This window comes from Entelurus aequoreus, linkage group LG12, assembly GCF_033978785.1.
Source record: "Entelurus aequoreus isolate RoL-2023_Sb linkage group LG12, RoL_Eaeq_v1.1, whole genome shotgun sequence".
Taxonomy (NCBI): domain Eukaryota; kingdom Metazoa; phylum Chordata; class Actinopteri; order Syngnathiformes; family Syngnathidae; genus Entelurus; species Entelurus aequoreus.
This window is the reverse complement of record NC_084742.1, coordinates 27,426,628-27,442,693: the sequence shown is the minus strand read 5'-3', so window position 1 is coordinate 27,442,693 and position 16,066 is coordinate 27,426,628. Positions and strand designations below refer to the sequence as shown.

General features: G+C 40.1%; 1 protein-coding gene across 3 annotated transcripts in view; it reads right to left on the bottom strand.

Annotated features, from left to right (window-relative positions):
- Positions 1–16,066, bottom strand: part of gigyf1a (GRB10 interacting GYF protein 1a) — a 29,829-nt gene that overhangs the window by 6,663 nt on the left and 7,100 nt on the right. The window contains exons 4-20 of one of the 3 annotated variants that reach the window (XM_062065381.1): positions 8,250–8,379; positions 8,027–8,122; positions 7,796–7,913; positions 7,394–7,502; positions 6,943–7,136; positions 6,528–6,757; positions 6,250–6,424; positions 5,962–6,147; positions 5,524–5,681; positions 4,581–4,749; positions 4,185–4,486; positions 3,919–4,019; positions 2,712–2,812; positions 2,538–2,611; positions 2,297–2,434; positions 2,020–2,199; positions 1,745–1,953 (exon numbers count right to left, since the gene is read on the bottom strand). In XM_062065381.1, the coding sequence (XP_061921365.1) occupies positions 1,745–1,953; positions 2,020–2,199; positions 2,297–2,434; positions 2,538–2,611; positions 2,712–2,812; positions 3,919–4,019; positions 4,185–4,486; positions 4,581–4,749; positions 5,524–5,681; positions 5,962–6,147; positions 6,250–6,424; positions 6,528–6,757; positions 6,943–7,136; positions 7,394–7,502; positions 7,796–7,913; positions 8,027–8,122; positions 8,250–8,379 (2,670 nt within the window). The remainder of the gene's footprint in view (positions 1–1,744; positions 1,954–2,019; positions 2,200–2,296; positions 2,435–2,537; positions 2,612–2,711; positions 2,813–3,918; positions 4,020–4,184; positions 4,487–4,580; positions 4,750–5,523; positions 5,682–5,961; positions 6,148–6,249; positions 6,425–6,527; positions 6,758–6,942; positions 7,137–7,393; positions 7,503–7,795; positions 7,914–8,026; positions 8,123–8,249; positions 8,380–16,066) is intronic. The other 2 variants (XM_062065383.1, XM_062065382.1) reach the window with 2 other exon arrangements.

The window sequence follows — 16,066 nt, the reverse complement described above, 5'->3', positions numbered from 1 at the left end:
ATTAACAGTGCTGTCTCCTACGATAACAATATACCTGTATATCACAAAATAATATTTACAGTATTATTGATAATAGAACCATTTCAAAAGGGTTTACAAAACATTCTAACTCGTAAATAAATGTAAATAGTCAGCTTACAATGAAGCCAATGTAAGGTCCTCTATTCCACCCATAAAACTCAATAAACATCCAAAAACCGCCAGCAATACTCCATTTACATTTCACGACTTGAATATTAACCAAGTAATAGTGATAGTTATAAGCGTTAACACAGACATGACGACGGATATATTTAATGCATTCCAACTTGTAAATACACTTTAATAAAAGTCCTCTTACAAGGGAGCTTATGGGAGATCCTCTATTTCACACATAAAATTCAATAAATAAACCATTCAAAACCCGCCCACATTACTCCATTTACATTTCGTGACTTGAATATTAGTCAAGTATTAGCGATATTGTTATTAGAAGTGCTAACGCAGACAAACTATTTAGAGCGGCGCTGTGATCAGAAGCCTGTGTACAATATCGACATGATCGACTGGCGAGGTGTTTCCTCACTTCTTTGCTCCCTGGAAGTTTATTGTAGCTTATAAATCATGCATTTCACCTGGACAGAAGATGTCTGAGGACGTAATCTGACAAGTTGGTACGCTTTGACAACCATTTAGGACCAAGAAATGGCGAGAACGACATGAGAAGATGCTTGGTTGCTCCTGACCCCAACCCTGTTTCTTTGTGAGGATTATGGTCATTCTTCATCTAAACGAGAATATATGAACATCCTAGCAATCTGCATCCTAATGCAGTGAGTAATAATCAGTGAAGATGGAAAAAAAGCTAACTTTGAGATGCGTTTTTAAAGTTAATGCGCCAAGTATGCTTAAAACCATCAAAATCCGTAAATATTAAATGTGATTATAAATGTGCCTGTTACTACATTACATATACACTTACATCATGTACATAAAACCTTAATGGAGGTGTTTGGATGTTTTTAAAGGCTTTGTAGGCGAAATTGCACAGCTCCCATAGGCTCCATAGTAAACAGACTTTTGATGGCATTTATTTAATATTTAGAATGCCAAAAAAATAACATTCATTGTCATGTCTCTCATGGTCATTGTGAACGATAGGCAAAATTCCAAAAAACTGCAGTTCCCCTTGAAGTCCTCCCGTGACCGGTGACTTATTTCCTAAGTTTGTGAACAATAAAAACAACAAAATACTTGTTTGATGATAAAAATATCAATCTAACCACTGCAGTATCAACCACATAATGATATTTTACTTCATATCCCTACTGTGGAAATTTGTATCGATCCTTCCAACTTTGTTTACATACAAGAGCTTTAGCTTGCATTTAGCTTATCCTCCTACGGTGCGTAGTGTAGCATGTTTTGCTATCCCTCGTCCTCCAGGGATGATACTTGTAAGAAACGCAGGTTATTTGCCGCCATGGAAACAATGATTCCTGACTAAGAAGTGGCTATGCACTGTGGAGCGACATTAGCAGCTAATGAAATGCTACAATGCCTTCGGTACACGTTTGTTCACTTGTCGCTGTCAAATTTGAAAGACACAGCTAAACTGTGTCAACCACATGCATTATCACGATAGTGTTAAAAGCACTATCGTCAGCCAAATTTATATTGTATATATCATCAATATTGCGCAGCCCTAGTTAGCAGTTGTGCTAATTGAATGTTAACATCAGGCTGGTCTGTTATTGTAACGTACCTGAGTGATGGGCTGCTGCGGCTGTTCTTCAAGCCCAGGTTGTTATTACCGTTGCCACGGTGGCTGGCCTGGTTCTTCACAGCCTCCTCCCACATGCCCATGCCGCCACTGCCACTTTTTCCCTCCATACCTCCAGGCCCGCCCCAAATGCCAATGCCATCCGCCCACTGGCTTCCCAGGGAGGAACTCCCCATCGAAAGACAGGAGTGCTACAAAACAGATGCAACAAAACTTCACTATATAAGTTCAACTACTGTAGCGGTTAAGAGACTTACCCGGTCCCTCTGTTGGGCTCGCTGTTGTTGCATCTCGAGCAGAGTCAGAGTTTGGGATTTCCCTGTTTTGGGCAGTCCGGAGGAGGAAGCCCCACTCCAGCTCGAGCTGCCTGCCCCAAGGCCCTGCTGCTGGGGGCTCTGCTGAAGCAGCTTCATGATCAGCTCCTGCTGCTGACGACACTACCGAGGGACACGCAAAATATGTTACAGTTGCAAAGCTGATGGAAAACAAATAGGAAGAAAACAAGCTATGGTGAAAGGTCAAGCCTTTTTTTACCTGCTTGCGTCGGAAGAGCTCCTCATCCTCCCTTCTCTTTTGTTCCTCCTGCTGCCTCCTCTTCTCCTCCCTCCTCTTACGCTGTTCTTCTTCCTCACGCTTCGCCCTGAGTTCAGCTTCTCGCCTCTCCTGCTGCAGCTAAAGAGAACACATTAAAATGACAGCCAGCAGTGCATGGATCCATTTAACAGTGTAAATGTGGCAAACTAATATAGGGGTGTAAGGGTTGCCCTGAACAAACCTTTTGAAGCTGTTCCAGAGTTGGACCCTGAGTAGAAGAATTCATTGTTATGTCCCAAAGACTGGCTTCACTGCCTACATGCAAGTCAAAAGAAGGACATTGTTAACACGGCATTATCCCCAATTAGGAATTTGCACTGCTTTTTTTCCCCTCAGATGGCAGCTGAGAACACACCTGACGGCTGTGAAGCTGAGGTATGCATGTCCCACATGGGCCCTGTATCTGGCACTGACATCGACCTGTTCATCGAAGGTATCATTCCCTGCTCACTGCACCTAGAATACAGAAAACAAAGGCGGACTGTAACAAGAAATATTCAAACCCACCTCGACATCACATACCTATACTGTAGTGTCAAGTCGGGTTGTGCCGATAGATTGGCCAACAGGTAGTATCGACCAATTTTTGTGAATAAGTATGTGACCGTAAAAGTCTCAATCAATCAAACCGTCATTGTCGATTGTATTATAAAGGCGAACTGCACTTTTTTTTATTGTTCACAATCGTTATGAGAGACAATACCAGTAAGTCTTTTTTTTATAGGATTATAAAGATGATAAAAACCGCTTGCAAAATGCTAATAGGAGTCACCATTGAAGCCTTCAAAACCCTTCAACATTTTACATACACGCTGCAAGTAGAAGTATAAATATATATATACACATACATAGTGTTGGCGCTAGGAATTTTCAAAAATGGCCCATCAAGTCATAAAAATGGGGTCCCGCAGTACATTTTTGTGGCGAGAACAGGAGCAGGTGAGGCCTGGGAGCTCCTAGCTTGTGGCCCACACGTTGGCGGCAAACGCAAGAAGGTCTCTCTGCTGACGAACATGGTGGCGAAGTTCACAGTCACAGTCAGTAAACGAAACACAAGAGGAGGGCGGATCAATCCATAAAATCGGTGATGTCGATACCAAGGGTAATATCAGTATATGATCGATACTAGAGTGATTAGATCGATATTTATATTTTCATAAAATTATTATTTTGTAGGTTTTTGTTCAAGTTTACAAACTCAGGTAAAAATTCCCTGGACACAGGAGGACTTTGAGGGCAAAAACTAAAACAATTAAATGAGTAGCAGATGGTATTTTGTTAGCTTTCGTTTAGTGTATTATTGACTTTGTTTTGCTCAAACAATATAAATTTTATGTAATAAAAACAAATAAGGAACGAGTTCAAATATTGTGTTGATATTGTTAAACAGTCAATAGCACTCAACATAAATACATTGAACAATTTACAGTTACCGTAATACATATGATCGGTATTGGTATCGGCTGATCTCATTAATGGATGATCAAAATCGGCAGCATAAAACGCCAATTGGAACATCTATAGTGTCAAGTGCAAACAATCAAAATGCAGTTTGGGCTCACCTGTTAATGAGCTGGTATAACTGCTGTTGTTGGAGCTGCTGATAAAGAGCAGCCGCTGCCAGCTCCTGCTGTTTTTTCAGCCTATCCTGATCCAGGTTCCCCTGAGAGGAGGACGACAGTTCACTGTTAATAGATTGTCTAATTATTTACGGACACACCGATGCAAGTGTTTTTATGCATTTAGAGAAATACTGTACTTAAACATGCTTAAAACACGTTTTACTTTTTAACTTTACTTGTAATCCTGATATATGAAAATCGATTACCGTGCCCTGTCTATCCATCTTCCCTCCCTTCTGCATCCACCCCTTCCCATCGTCTATGTTGGCTGAGCTCTGACTCACAGTCCCGGCGGAGGCCCGGGTGGGCTGCGAGCGCTGCGTTGGTGGTGGCTGTCTCACCAGCAGCGGCGGAGGGGAGGGACCCGGGGCGAAGGGCACACGGCCCCACATCTTGATGACATCGCCCAAGGGTTGGAAGCCCTCATCGCAGCCCCGCTTCACCAATAGCGTCATGGTGAAGTAGCCAGCTTGGAACCACTCACACATCTCCACAGTGGTAAAAGGACCTGTGGTGGTATGAAGACAATAGATGTTGATTTCTATTACATTACTATTTTGGAACCAGGATAAGCGTGCACACGGCCATGTCCAAAGGTTTACCCTGGATCTCTCCTTGTGGGTCTTTGTAGAACCACTTCATGGCGGCCTCGTGCGACAGCGGCAGAGCAGCTGCAGTGTTTCTACTCTCCTGCTGCTGCTGCAGAGCCTGTGTGAAACACTCTTCCTCTAAAGAAGTGTCCTGCAGCGATGCCACCATCTTTTCTGCCTCCTACAAACACACACACACAAGAACACCTTAGTAATTACTAGTAATGGGTCCGGCAACACCGATGCATCGGCGCATGCGTCGAGCTCATAGAGCAAAACCCTGTGTCGGTGCGCGTACCGCTTTTAGAAAGTCACGTGACCGATCATGAGCTGTTTCGGTCACGTGACCGATACGCGGACTGTGTCGCACTGACGCCTCCTCTGTGCCCTGTGAGCGGGTCTTTTCTACAGCCGGAGAAATAATAACTAAGAAGAAAAATCGTCTAAAATTTAATACGTTGGAAAAACTGTTTTTTTTTTAATAAAAATGTGTACAAAAATGTTTTTAAAATTCTCAGTTCACAAGCATCCTCATTCACAACACGTTCTCTTAGATTTCCATGTTATGATACACGTTCACATTATTTATTAACTGTATCTAAAAAAGATAAAAATATATTTTTATTTAAATGAAGATATGAAATAATCCTAAATGAAATACAATGACTTGGTTTATATTATTGTATATACTAGGTCATAAAATCAGTGTCAGTTGAGTCGGTCAATGGGTTGCCTGTAGGGATTTTTAATGTCTAGCAGATGTCAGTATTTAGTGACACAGTATCGACACAGTATCAATACAGTTTTGCAATGTGCCGAAACGCTTCATGACGCCTCATGAACCCATCACTAGTAATTACCTAGACAGGATAGATTTTTGTCTGCTGACCAATTATCAGTATTGCTTATTTAGCTATTCCTGAAGCTTGCTATGCTAGAGGCTAACAAAACATACCTGCTGCAGGTGTTTCATGCCCTCATCATCCTCAGTGTCTCCTCCCCCGGATGGAGGGAGAAGGGGAGCAGCAGAAGAAGGGGGAGGTGGAGGCAGAGTTGAGGAGGTGGCAGTGTTGGAGCTCACCTTGGTTTTGGATCCACTTACTAGAGCCACATCTGAAACAAAACCAGTAAGTTTTATTTTTCTATTTTCTTTACTGCAAGTTTACTGTTAGCTGCAAGGCACAGAGCAGCACTTACTGAATGTTACACAGTGGGAGCAGCTGTTTTAGTAAACAAGATATTAAATATCCGTGGCTAAACCGATTGTATATCCATCCAAAATATCAACATGAGAATGTCTTCACTTAGACTCCCCTTAAACCTGATGAGCTGGGCTGCATGTACAAGATCACAAGTCATGTTTATCTATGGTAACACAGAGCTAGCTGCCTACCTTTGCTTGGTGTGCTGCTGTCTTTTAAAGGGTGGCTGTTGCTCAGCTGAAGGTTATCCACTGCTGGGACAGTGTTGCTGGGCTGGAGCTCCAGGGATGGAGGGGCACCAAGGGTGGGAGGGGAGGAAGATGGTGACGCTGGTTTTCCTTCCCTGTCAATCACAGCTGAGGTGGAATCTTTGCTTTCTGTAAAGTGATGGGAGAAGGATGACGGACAGATTGGTAGGCTTGAATTTAACTTTAAGGAACAATGTGCAGCTAAAGAACCACCTAAAGAAAGTGTCTTACCTTTGTCTTTGTCTTCATCAGCAGAGTTCCTCTCAATATCAGCAATAGTCTGGCCCTCTTCCGCCGCCGCCGCCGCCGCCACCTCCGCCGCCGCCGCCTCCTCCTCCTCCTCCTCCTCCTCCTCAATTCCCTTAAACTCAAAATCCTCCTCCAAGAGAGCATCCTTGCCACCCTTCTAGGACAAGACAGTGAGAGGATATGCAGAAAATGTATTGTTTATTGTTGTGGACATCTTAAATGTACAAATGCCTTCCATTAAGTGTGTATATGACACTTACCTTCATAGGCATGAACGCTCCAGAAGAGTCAAAAGTTCCCATCTCTCCATCCTCCTCATCAGTACACCACTCAGGCAGGCCGTCCCTGTCGTCCTCCAGCCCCTCACTGCCAGCACGCCGGCGTCCACTCCCATGCCCCTCTGAATCCCGGAAGTCGAAGTCAAACTTGCGCCGACGACTCTCACCTGGACCGACGTGGTCCCGCCAGCCTGCTGAGCGTGGACCACCATCTAACACAGACAGATATAGTTTATCCGTCTGTCTGTAAATCTATAGTTTTAATAAATTACATCATACAGGAGGAAAGACAACTAGAAATAGACAACTGTGAGCGCTTTGAGTATCTAGTTGATAGAAAAGTGTTATATACATTTAATCCATTATTACTATTATTAAATCTCTGTGTTTATCATACCGTCCCTGCGGGGTCCAGTCAGTCTCCAATTGGTTCCTGGTTCCCCCTCCTCGGCTTCTTGCTCCTCCCGAAGGGTGCGCCAGTTATCACTGTCAGCCCTTGTGTACTCCTTCCTCCCAGGGGCCACAGGGCCCTCCTCAAAGCCTGGACGCCCCACCTCCCGTCGGAGTGGCTTCTCAAACCGACGCTCACCCCTAAAATTCATTAGAGCAACATTGTATAGTGGAACCTGTTTAAGTCGATATTGTTTATGTCGGCAACCGTTTGTGGACCAACAAATGAAAGAAAAAACTTTGTCCACAAAAAAATCCTCTATTATTACCTAGTATTCTCAGGTATATGGCTAAAGTTACAAATACATCTCTAACAATTGTTAGTTTTGGACCGGGGGGTCACACTGCATATTTTTTTAACAAATAATCATTGCAGGAGTGTGCGCCTACTTCCTTACCGATCGTCCCAGCTCTGGCTTCGATGTATCTCTCGGGAGCTGCGACCAAATCCCACTTCTACATCTTCAATACTTCTTTGGTAGAATCCACCTTCACCGCGGCCTCGCCCTGCTCACATATAAACACACACACACACTCAGGCAAGAGTGGCAGGAAAAAAGGGAGACCAAGAGGAAGTGTGCTATACTAAGATGGTGTAGAAAAGAGGAAATAAACACTTTGTAGTTGGCTTGAATTGTTTTAGTTTTCCTGGACAGCTTGCATACAGCAATTGTAGTTACAGTTCAACGCGTTAGGCAGCTTTTCTTAATGACCTTAAATGCATGTACGCGTATATTACTTACCGGTACACTGAGGTGGACAAAGTGCTTGCTCTTTATTCTTCAAAAGCGTAATCTCACCTCTGCCGACTCTGGGGGCACCACGTCCTCGGTTTACTCCAGCCGGGGGAGGCCCGCCCATCCCCTTTCCCATTAGCCTTAGTACGGCCACGCTGTTCACAGACATGGAGAAGTTCCTCTGCGAAGGGGAGAATGGTTAAAAGAGCACAAGAGGGAGGAATGTGAGGAATGTCAGCCAACGGAAAAGGCCCACTTCAGGGCCGAGGACAGCGGTTTGTGTTTGAGGCCGACCTGCTCCTCCTCAGTGAGAGGCACCAGTGCCAGCGGCTGCATGGGCTCATCTTGCAGAATAGCAGCAAACTCCTTATCCTGCATGTCCTCTGGGACCTAACAACAACAAAAGGGCCTTCAGGGAACACCAAGCATTGAAAAGCAAAACTGCTTACAATGTAATCACTACGGAGCATTCCACGGAAGAAAAAAGATTATTTGAGCCGTGCGTGCTTCTACCAACCTTGTTGTCTTTGATATAAAGTGCTAACATCTCCTCTCGGCCGTAGCGGTACTCGGCTAGCTTGTACTTTGGCATGGCGGGCGAAGGAGGAGGGGAGGTCACACTCCCCCCACTGGACAGTGCACGGAGCCTGGAGAACGACAGGCAGTTAGTAAAAAATATATTTTTAATGAAACCAATACACTGTGCCGAGACGGAAAATTAACCACTAAGACCCTTTTTGCACCGACTGACAGTACATGCCATGTTGTGGTGTAGTATTTGCACTTTGAGAAACAGCTTAAGTCTCCTATACTGCAAAGAATATCACTTATAAATAGCCAGGTGCATGGTGTACAAAGAAAGGGGCTATTGTGTAACAGTTACTGTGCTATAGTGTATAGTTCACAACTACACAAAAAAATCAAATAGCATCCACCTAGCAAAAAACATTATTACCTTCGCCGGGGTTTGTCTGTCAGTAAGTACCGGTAGGTCAGCAACATGGGGTAAAATAAGATTTTGGGGGTTGTACGGATTATTTACATTTACATTAGAAGGCAGAATTTCTGTGTGTGTGTGTGCTCGCGACCTTTTTTTCACCCACAGAGAAAGCGTGTGTATAACTGACAAGAGTGTTTATACAGTTTTAAAAAATGTTTTGCTATAGAACCAACGCGACCAGATACTGAAACCGTTGCAAAGAGTGAACACTCTTGTGGCCAGGAATTAGTTTGCAAAATAGCTTAAAAGGTTATGGGCAGATTTTGAAGAAACTCAGAAAATGTCAGAAATTGGATAAGGAACAAATTACAACAAGGCCTCTTTCTTTAAATTTGAAAATGTAAATAATAATAATTAAATACATTTTTCTAATCGAATATCACACATCAGCAAGAATCACTCAGTAACACGAAACAAAATAAATGCTAATTTGTACTGAAAAACTATTCGGCTATCCCCAGTTAAAATGGACAGATGAGACCACAATTTAATCAAAATACTAACCTGTCTTACTTGTTGATAGTTGTGGAACATGTTGTTGAGTTGACTATTGGTCATGATTTTAATGACGATTTTGTTTAAACATTTGAAAAAAACTTTACGTTAGTTTGAGGGAACTCATGGAAAAGCTGCTGCATATGTCAATATGGGTTGATGTCAAACTAAGTGTTTGACGATAGTGGTTAGATATTGATAAATAAAAAGCAGATGTTGGACATCCCTACTTTATATTCTGTGAGGAATCAAGCATCATCCCCCATACACTGAGCCTCATTATTTATTAGCTTTCCAATTTGACCGTTTCATAGGGAGAAAAAGGCTGTTACGAGGGGGGCCAGCTCTCAAGGCCTGGAGCTGAACAATGGCTCCATTCACTTGCCTCTAAGACGAGTGTTACTGACTCACAACCCCACATCTAAACCATATGTACCTCAGAGAGCCGTGAAGGTGGGTGTAGGGCGGAAGAAAAAAAGGCAGAGCAAAGTGGGTAAATATATACTGTATGTGCACAGAAAAAATAGTCTGCTCGGTAGCAATTAATTCAGTGACATGCTTTACATATAGGGCAGTGTTTCTCAAACCACTATTAGGGGGTGCCAGTTATTAAAGATTGCAGAATGTAAATGTAATGATAATACAGTAGATGTGGTGCATGAAGCATGGCTGCGCAACAATTGCGCTCCCCGTAAACCTAGGGCTGGGGGAGGCTGGGATACATCGCAGCGTCTCATCATTTCAAATATAAAAAAATATCAGATCAACTACATGTCAAACTAAATTAAAATGTAACATTTATCGAATATCACACATCAGCAAGAATCACTCAGTAACACGAAACAAAATTTCAACATATTCAATTGGCTATAGATTATATAACACAAAGCGCCACAAATCTTTAATAGACAAGCACACGTCAAACTGGTATTCTTTAGTTACGGGTGACTAGAGATGATATTTGATAAGAAATTATCGAGTTCGAGCCCATTATCGAATCCTCTTATCGAACCGATTCCTTATCGAATCCAGATAGGTTGTTGTATATGGAAAAAAAACAATATTTGGTGTAACAAAAGCTCACTTTTATTTTATAACAAAAATAAAAAATAAAATAAATATTGACTGTTACCCCCCTAAAAAAAAAAAAAAAAAAAAAAATATTGACTGTTGTTACCCAAAGTATATTAAGTGGGATTTTTCAGAAAAACAAATATATACAGTTACACAAAAACAACCTGTCTCTGTGATCACTATAGATGTATAAATAATAATATAGTGTTAAATAAAATCAGTCCCTTGGGCACAAAACTGAAAATAATACAGCTCTCCAAAAAGTGCACTTCTGCTGCTATTGGAACATACTAACTACACACACTATGACACTAAGAACACCACAGTCATCAATCAACAATTCTTCCCCCCTTACACGAGAGCGAGGCCTGGCAATAATTGCATATTGCCTGTTCTGCCCTCACTATACGTGTTGAGGTTATACAGCTTGGCAGACAGGTAACAAACAATCCAAAGCAGATTAATCCATTTAGGCTCTTTATTGTTGTTGATCTTGCTTTGTCTTTTCCTATCTTTACTTTTGTCTTGCACTGGACTGTTTTTTTTTTTTTAAACTGAAATACACACAATGACAAATGTATAAGCTATGTGATTCAATTAACATACCGAAATGTAATACACAATATGTAAATATACAGTACTATCATCAAACAAATACTTCTGAGTGTTGAAACTATTTCGATGGTGGAAATACACGACTGGCAGCCATTTTAAGTCCTCAAAACATCCATTGAAACAGTGCACAAAAATCGTTTTTCAATAAACATCTTAGTATCAACTTAACCACTTTCCACCTTAATATTGAGTTACATAAACAATTTAAACAGTTTACATACAGACTTATCTTTTCCAAGGCTTGTAAGAGCTAACACAACTTGTCTACTTCTCAATTGTCTCGCCAACCCGGAAGTGCCCATACTAATGACGCGTAGTATTTTCATATCGCCCCAAGGTGTCAGTAAGAGTCTACAATCAAATGGGCATAACATTGCCTCCCACAGGGCATTTCCTGTACATGGGAAGGGATTTGTTCCCAGGGATTCGAATAAAGAACCAACTCTTTTTTTTTTTTTACTATAGTGGCCTCGATAACGGGAACCGGTTCTCAAAAAGGGATTCGAGTCCATGGAATCGGTTCTTTCCTTATCGAACAACTGGGAGAACCGATTTCGAACATCATCCCTACGGGTGACTGGATAACATGCTTTTGTGTAGCAACACGTGCTATGTTGTACAGCATATCTGCCAATATCGATCTGATATCTTCATTACTCCCTGCTTAATAGATTTGCAGTGTTTCCCACACATTCATTTATTTGTGGCGGCCCGCCACGAAAGAATTAAGGCCGCCACAAATAGATTTTTCTGCTTTTTTTTTTTTTTGTCCTGTCCAGCTTCTCAGGCAAATCATATAGTTGATGTAGATGCCCATATCGGCTGTTCAGATTTACTTTACAAAAGAGAAGTGTAGGATCAAGATTTTTGGAGCTCTTTGTTCAGTGGATCAGATGTTTGATGAAGCTCTGTGTCTATCTACCACCACTACTGTTTTCTGTTTATTTGTTACTGACTGTGGTAGGACACCTCTGCCTCTGTTTCACTTTATGTTGCTGGTAAATAATATGGTTGTCGTAGTAGGCTAAAGTTAAATGATTTAGTATGCACTAATTAAAGGGGCAGAGCTTTAAGAGACATTTTAGCTTTTATATTTTTATAAGATATATTTTTTGTAAGAACCACAATTAATAAATATATTTCAGTGAATAACTTATTGTTCAAATCTGTATATAAATATGTACATAAAGTGTTGTAATTATATTGTAAAAATGGATGGATGGATGGATGGACGTTTAAAACAAAACTGTTATTAATTAGTAAGTATAATTTTTTTTAGCCTTTTTAGAGAAAATCATGTCATTGTAGTAAATTATGCAAATTACTTGATGATGTCATGTGACCACGCCCATAGCCACTCCCCCACCGCCACAGGTATCTTGGCAGTTTATGGGAAACACTGATTTGTATGCATGTACAGTGGAACCTCGGTTATCAAACCCCTCTATTTGTGAATCTTTCGGTTTAGGAACCTTAAGATCGCATTAAATACGCCACTGTGTGCGAACCATGTTTCGGTGTAAGAACACATCATTTTGTGCCGCACTTCCTGTGCAGTACAGTGCACACCGGGCCAGTGTTATATTGACAGCAGTTTTTGATTTAGTTTTAGTCATAGTCTTGACGAAAATGTGCTTGTGTCATATTTCAGTCATCTCATTTTATTTAGTTTTAGTCGACTACATTCCTCAACATTTTAGTCGACTGAAATTACAGTAAAATTTGTCGACTGAAATATAAAGTATAACGGACAACGCATCTTTGAATTTGTCTTGAAAGCACATTTATTAAATATTTATGGTCACATGAAGAAACAAACAAGATTTATTTTATATTGTGTATAACTACACTGAGCGTGCACAATCGGCACCCAGGCCACTGCCCCTTTTAAATACAGCAACCAGTGTTATAGATGTAGAACGTGTGTGATTGACGCACACGCGCACCTTGCTTATTAGATAGGCGGGCAATCTTGCCTATTAGATAGGCGGGCAATCTTGCCTATGGTGTACTACAAAAGTAGTGGTAGAGTAAGCAGTCTTGCTCCTTCTCTACCGTCTTTAATAGTAACAGTATTTCAGTACAATATTCGTCATTTGGAAACATTAGTTTAGGCTTCCTTACTGTTGTTGTGTAGATGTCCCAATGATTAGCACTTTAATGGCACTTTAAGTTGTTGTATTTGTATCGGAGAAAGTCGAGCCACAGGGTTTACAACGTGTCTTGGTGTCTACCGTTGCAAAGGTGAAAAGTGTATGCGTGTCTTTTTTTTCTTTCAGGTATAGAAGACACATTTTAATGATAGGTGTAACAATACAGTAAGGGTGTAATGATATGAGAATTTCATATCATGGTTATTGTGACCAAAATTATCACAATTACTTTATTATTGTGGTATTGTGGAATGTGATCCAAAGGTTTTTTTAAACATAAATGAAACAAATAGATACACTGTTAGAAAACTCACTATTTCGCATGTCTTGTGTTTCTTATGCTTTACTGACAGTGTTTAGTCTCAGTGTTGTATCTGTTTTAATAGCTAAACTTTTATCCTTGTACTGTATATATTGGTTTGTACTGTAGCACTTTAAAATTTACTGAAATTATGTGATGCGAGAAAAAGCAACTTACCAGCCAATGATGTCAACACAGCCACACTAGCTAGTAATTACGGCGCTGGTAAAAAATATTTTGTCTGCGTTAACGCTTATAATAACAATATCACTAATACTTTGTTGATATTCAAGTCACGAAATGTAAATGGAGTATTGTTGTTGTTTTTTGGATGGTTATTTATTGGGTTTTATGGCCGGAATAGAGGACCTCCTCCCATTAGCTTCATTGTAAGCTGACTTTTATTTACGAGTTAGACTGCATTAAAAAAATAAATCAGTTATCATGTCTTTCATAATTATTGTGAACGATAGGCACAAAAAAAAAAGACCTTATAAATGCACATAGCTTATGTAGTAGTAGGCCTGGGCGATATATCGATTTTATCAATAAATTTAAGTTTTTTGTTGCAGACGATTAAAAAAAAAAAAGGATGTTTTTCTCCTCTTGCTCTGGCATACTTTTAGCCCCTATGAGCTTCCGTGGCCCTCGCCCGCCCCCTTACTTCCTTAACGGAGATCTACAAGCCGAGCAAAACATGGGTAATGCTAATGCTAACGAGAACGAGACGTTTGTACCGAAGAAAAGAAAAGTGATGGCTTTATATTTTATGATGGATCGGTAGATTTACAGCAACAGTCGTGCAACAAATGAGTGAACGCTGCAAAGTTTCCTTTAAAAAAACCAGTAGCACAACAAACATATTCCAGTATCTGAAACAGCATCGAGCCGAGTGGGGAAAATGCAACTCTTGACGAGGAGAACAAGACCGTAACAACAACAAACTCCACCAAAAAGCAGCTTTCTGCAGTGGAATCATTTACACAAGGTACCATGTATGATGAGAAAGGAGAACAATGCACAGAGTGATCACTAAAGCAGTCGTTCTGCTCTGCACATCCAAACCGGACACCTTGTACACACATGTGCTGCTGCAAAACTCTCTGGATTTATAACATTTAATCATCAATATAGTGATATACTAGTGCATGTGCGATGAAGTGTACATTGTCTTTAACATCAGTACACACTAACAAGAATCTCACGATACTTCATGTAAAAGCCTGCGTTTTTTTCCACTTACTAAAACTTTATAGTCATCTCAATGTTTTACCTAATTATTTACTTTCATAAAATTAACAATACTACATTTTTAGTTACATAACTATTCTATTCAAGACTGAAGTGTTAAGTTTGTACTTTATTCAGGCATGTGTTTTGAACTTAATGAAAAAGACTGAAAATAAGCCAGGGGTCTGGGAACCGCATGTATGGCAAAGAGACGGATCAAGATTTTAACGCACATTGTAGGTCGCAAAAAAAGAAGAAAAACGGAATTTAAAAAAAATAATATTTTTACAGAGATAAAAAAGAAGGATTTCCGACTATAGACGGAAAAATCACATGCCTGTTTTTGATATAGTTGATTTTTAATACTATTTAATGATTCCTGGTATCTTCATTGATTTATTGTAGTTTATTAATTTGTATGCTATGTACAATGCTTCATATTTTTGTTTCCCGAAGTATTCTATTCAAGACAGAAGTATTGCCCTCCAGATGAAACTCCTAATTTAGTTATTTGAAAAGTACTGCATAAAAAGTACAATTTAAATCTGGTCTAAAATGAACAACATTACACAAATTAGAATTTTGCAAAGAGTAAGATGCAGTGTATACAGTGTCATTTCAAACAACTAGCTTTTTATCAAATAAAACCAAAACTTGTGTTGAACTATCATTTATATTCATTAGTTTCTTTAAAAAGTATGAAAAAAAAGTGGAAAAAATCAAATCAAATTTTTTGAGAAAAAATCTGAGATTTTATTTTTAGGCCATACCACTCAGGCTTAAGTTTATGAAAGCATTTCTGATTGGTCACTATAAGCCACTATATTCAAAAGATTCAAAACAAATTGTATTAAATCTAATCCCTGGCGTTTTACCGCCCCATTGGCGTACCAAGGCGTGTTATCCGTCATTGGGAATCTTATTTCACTGACATTAAATTGATTATACACCATTCCAGGATACACATATTTTCCTCATATTTTTCAGTTGGCAAGGATTTATTTAACTTTAGAAAAAAACTAATGTTAAAATACCAAGGTTTGTGGCATCATTGGCACATTTAAAATGGGATTGTGTACTGACTCATTATGAGAAAAAAATATTATATTTTCAGTGTATTCAAACTCCTATCCCTTGGTGCCAGAACCACTTAGAAAAATTCTGACTGCTTAGGGAGACAAATTCAGCTTGTTAACTTTCAAGAGAGCCCAAAAAGTCGTGCCTCCAATCCAAATGGTTTGCATTTACTTTGGGTATGACTTTTTTTAGGGCATCTTAGTCTAAAACCCCAGAATGCTAAGTCAGCGGTTAAATGGGAGTCTTAAAACAAAAGTAGCAAAAAAAAAGCCCACAGTACCTGCCCTCTTAAGGTACTAACTAATTGGATAACATTTAGCTACTTTAACATGAGGGGCATATTGTTTTTTAGAAAGCTTCAACATTTAGGGATACCCTGCATTTAACAG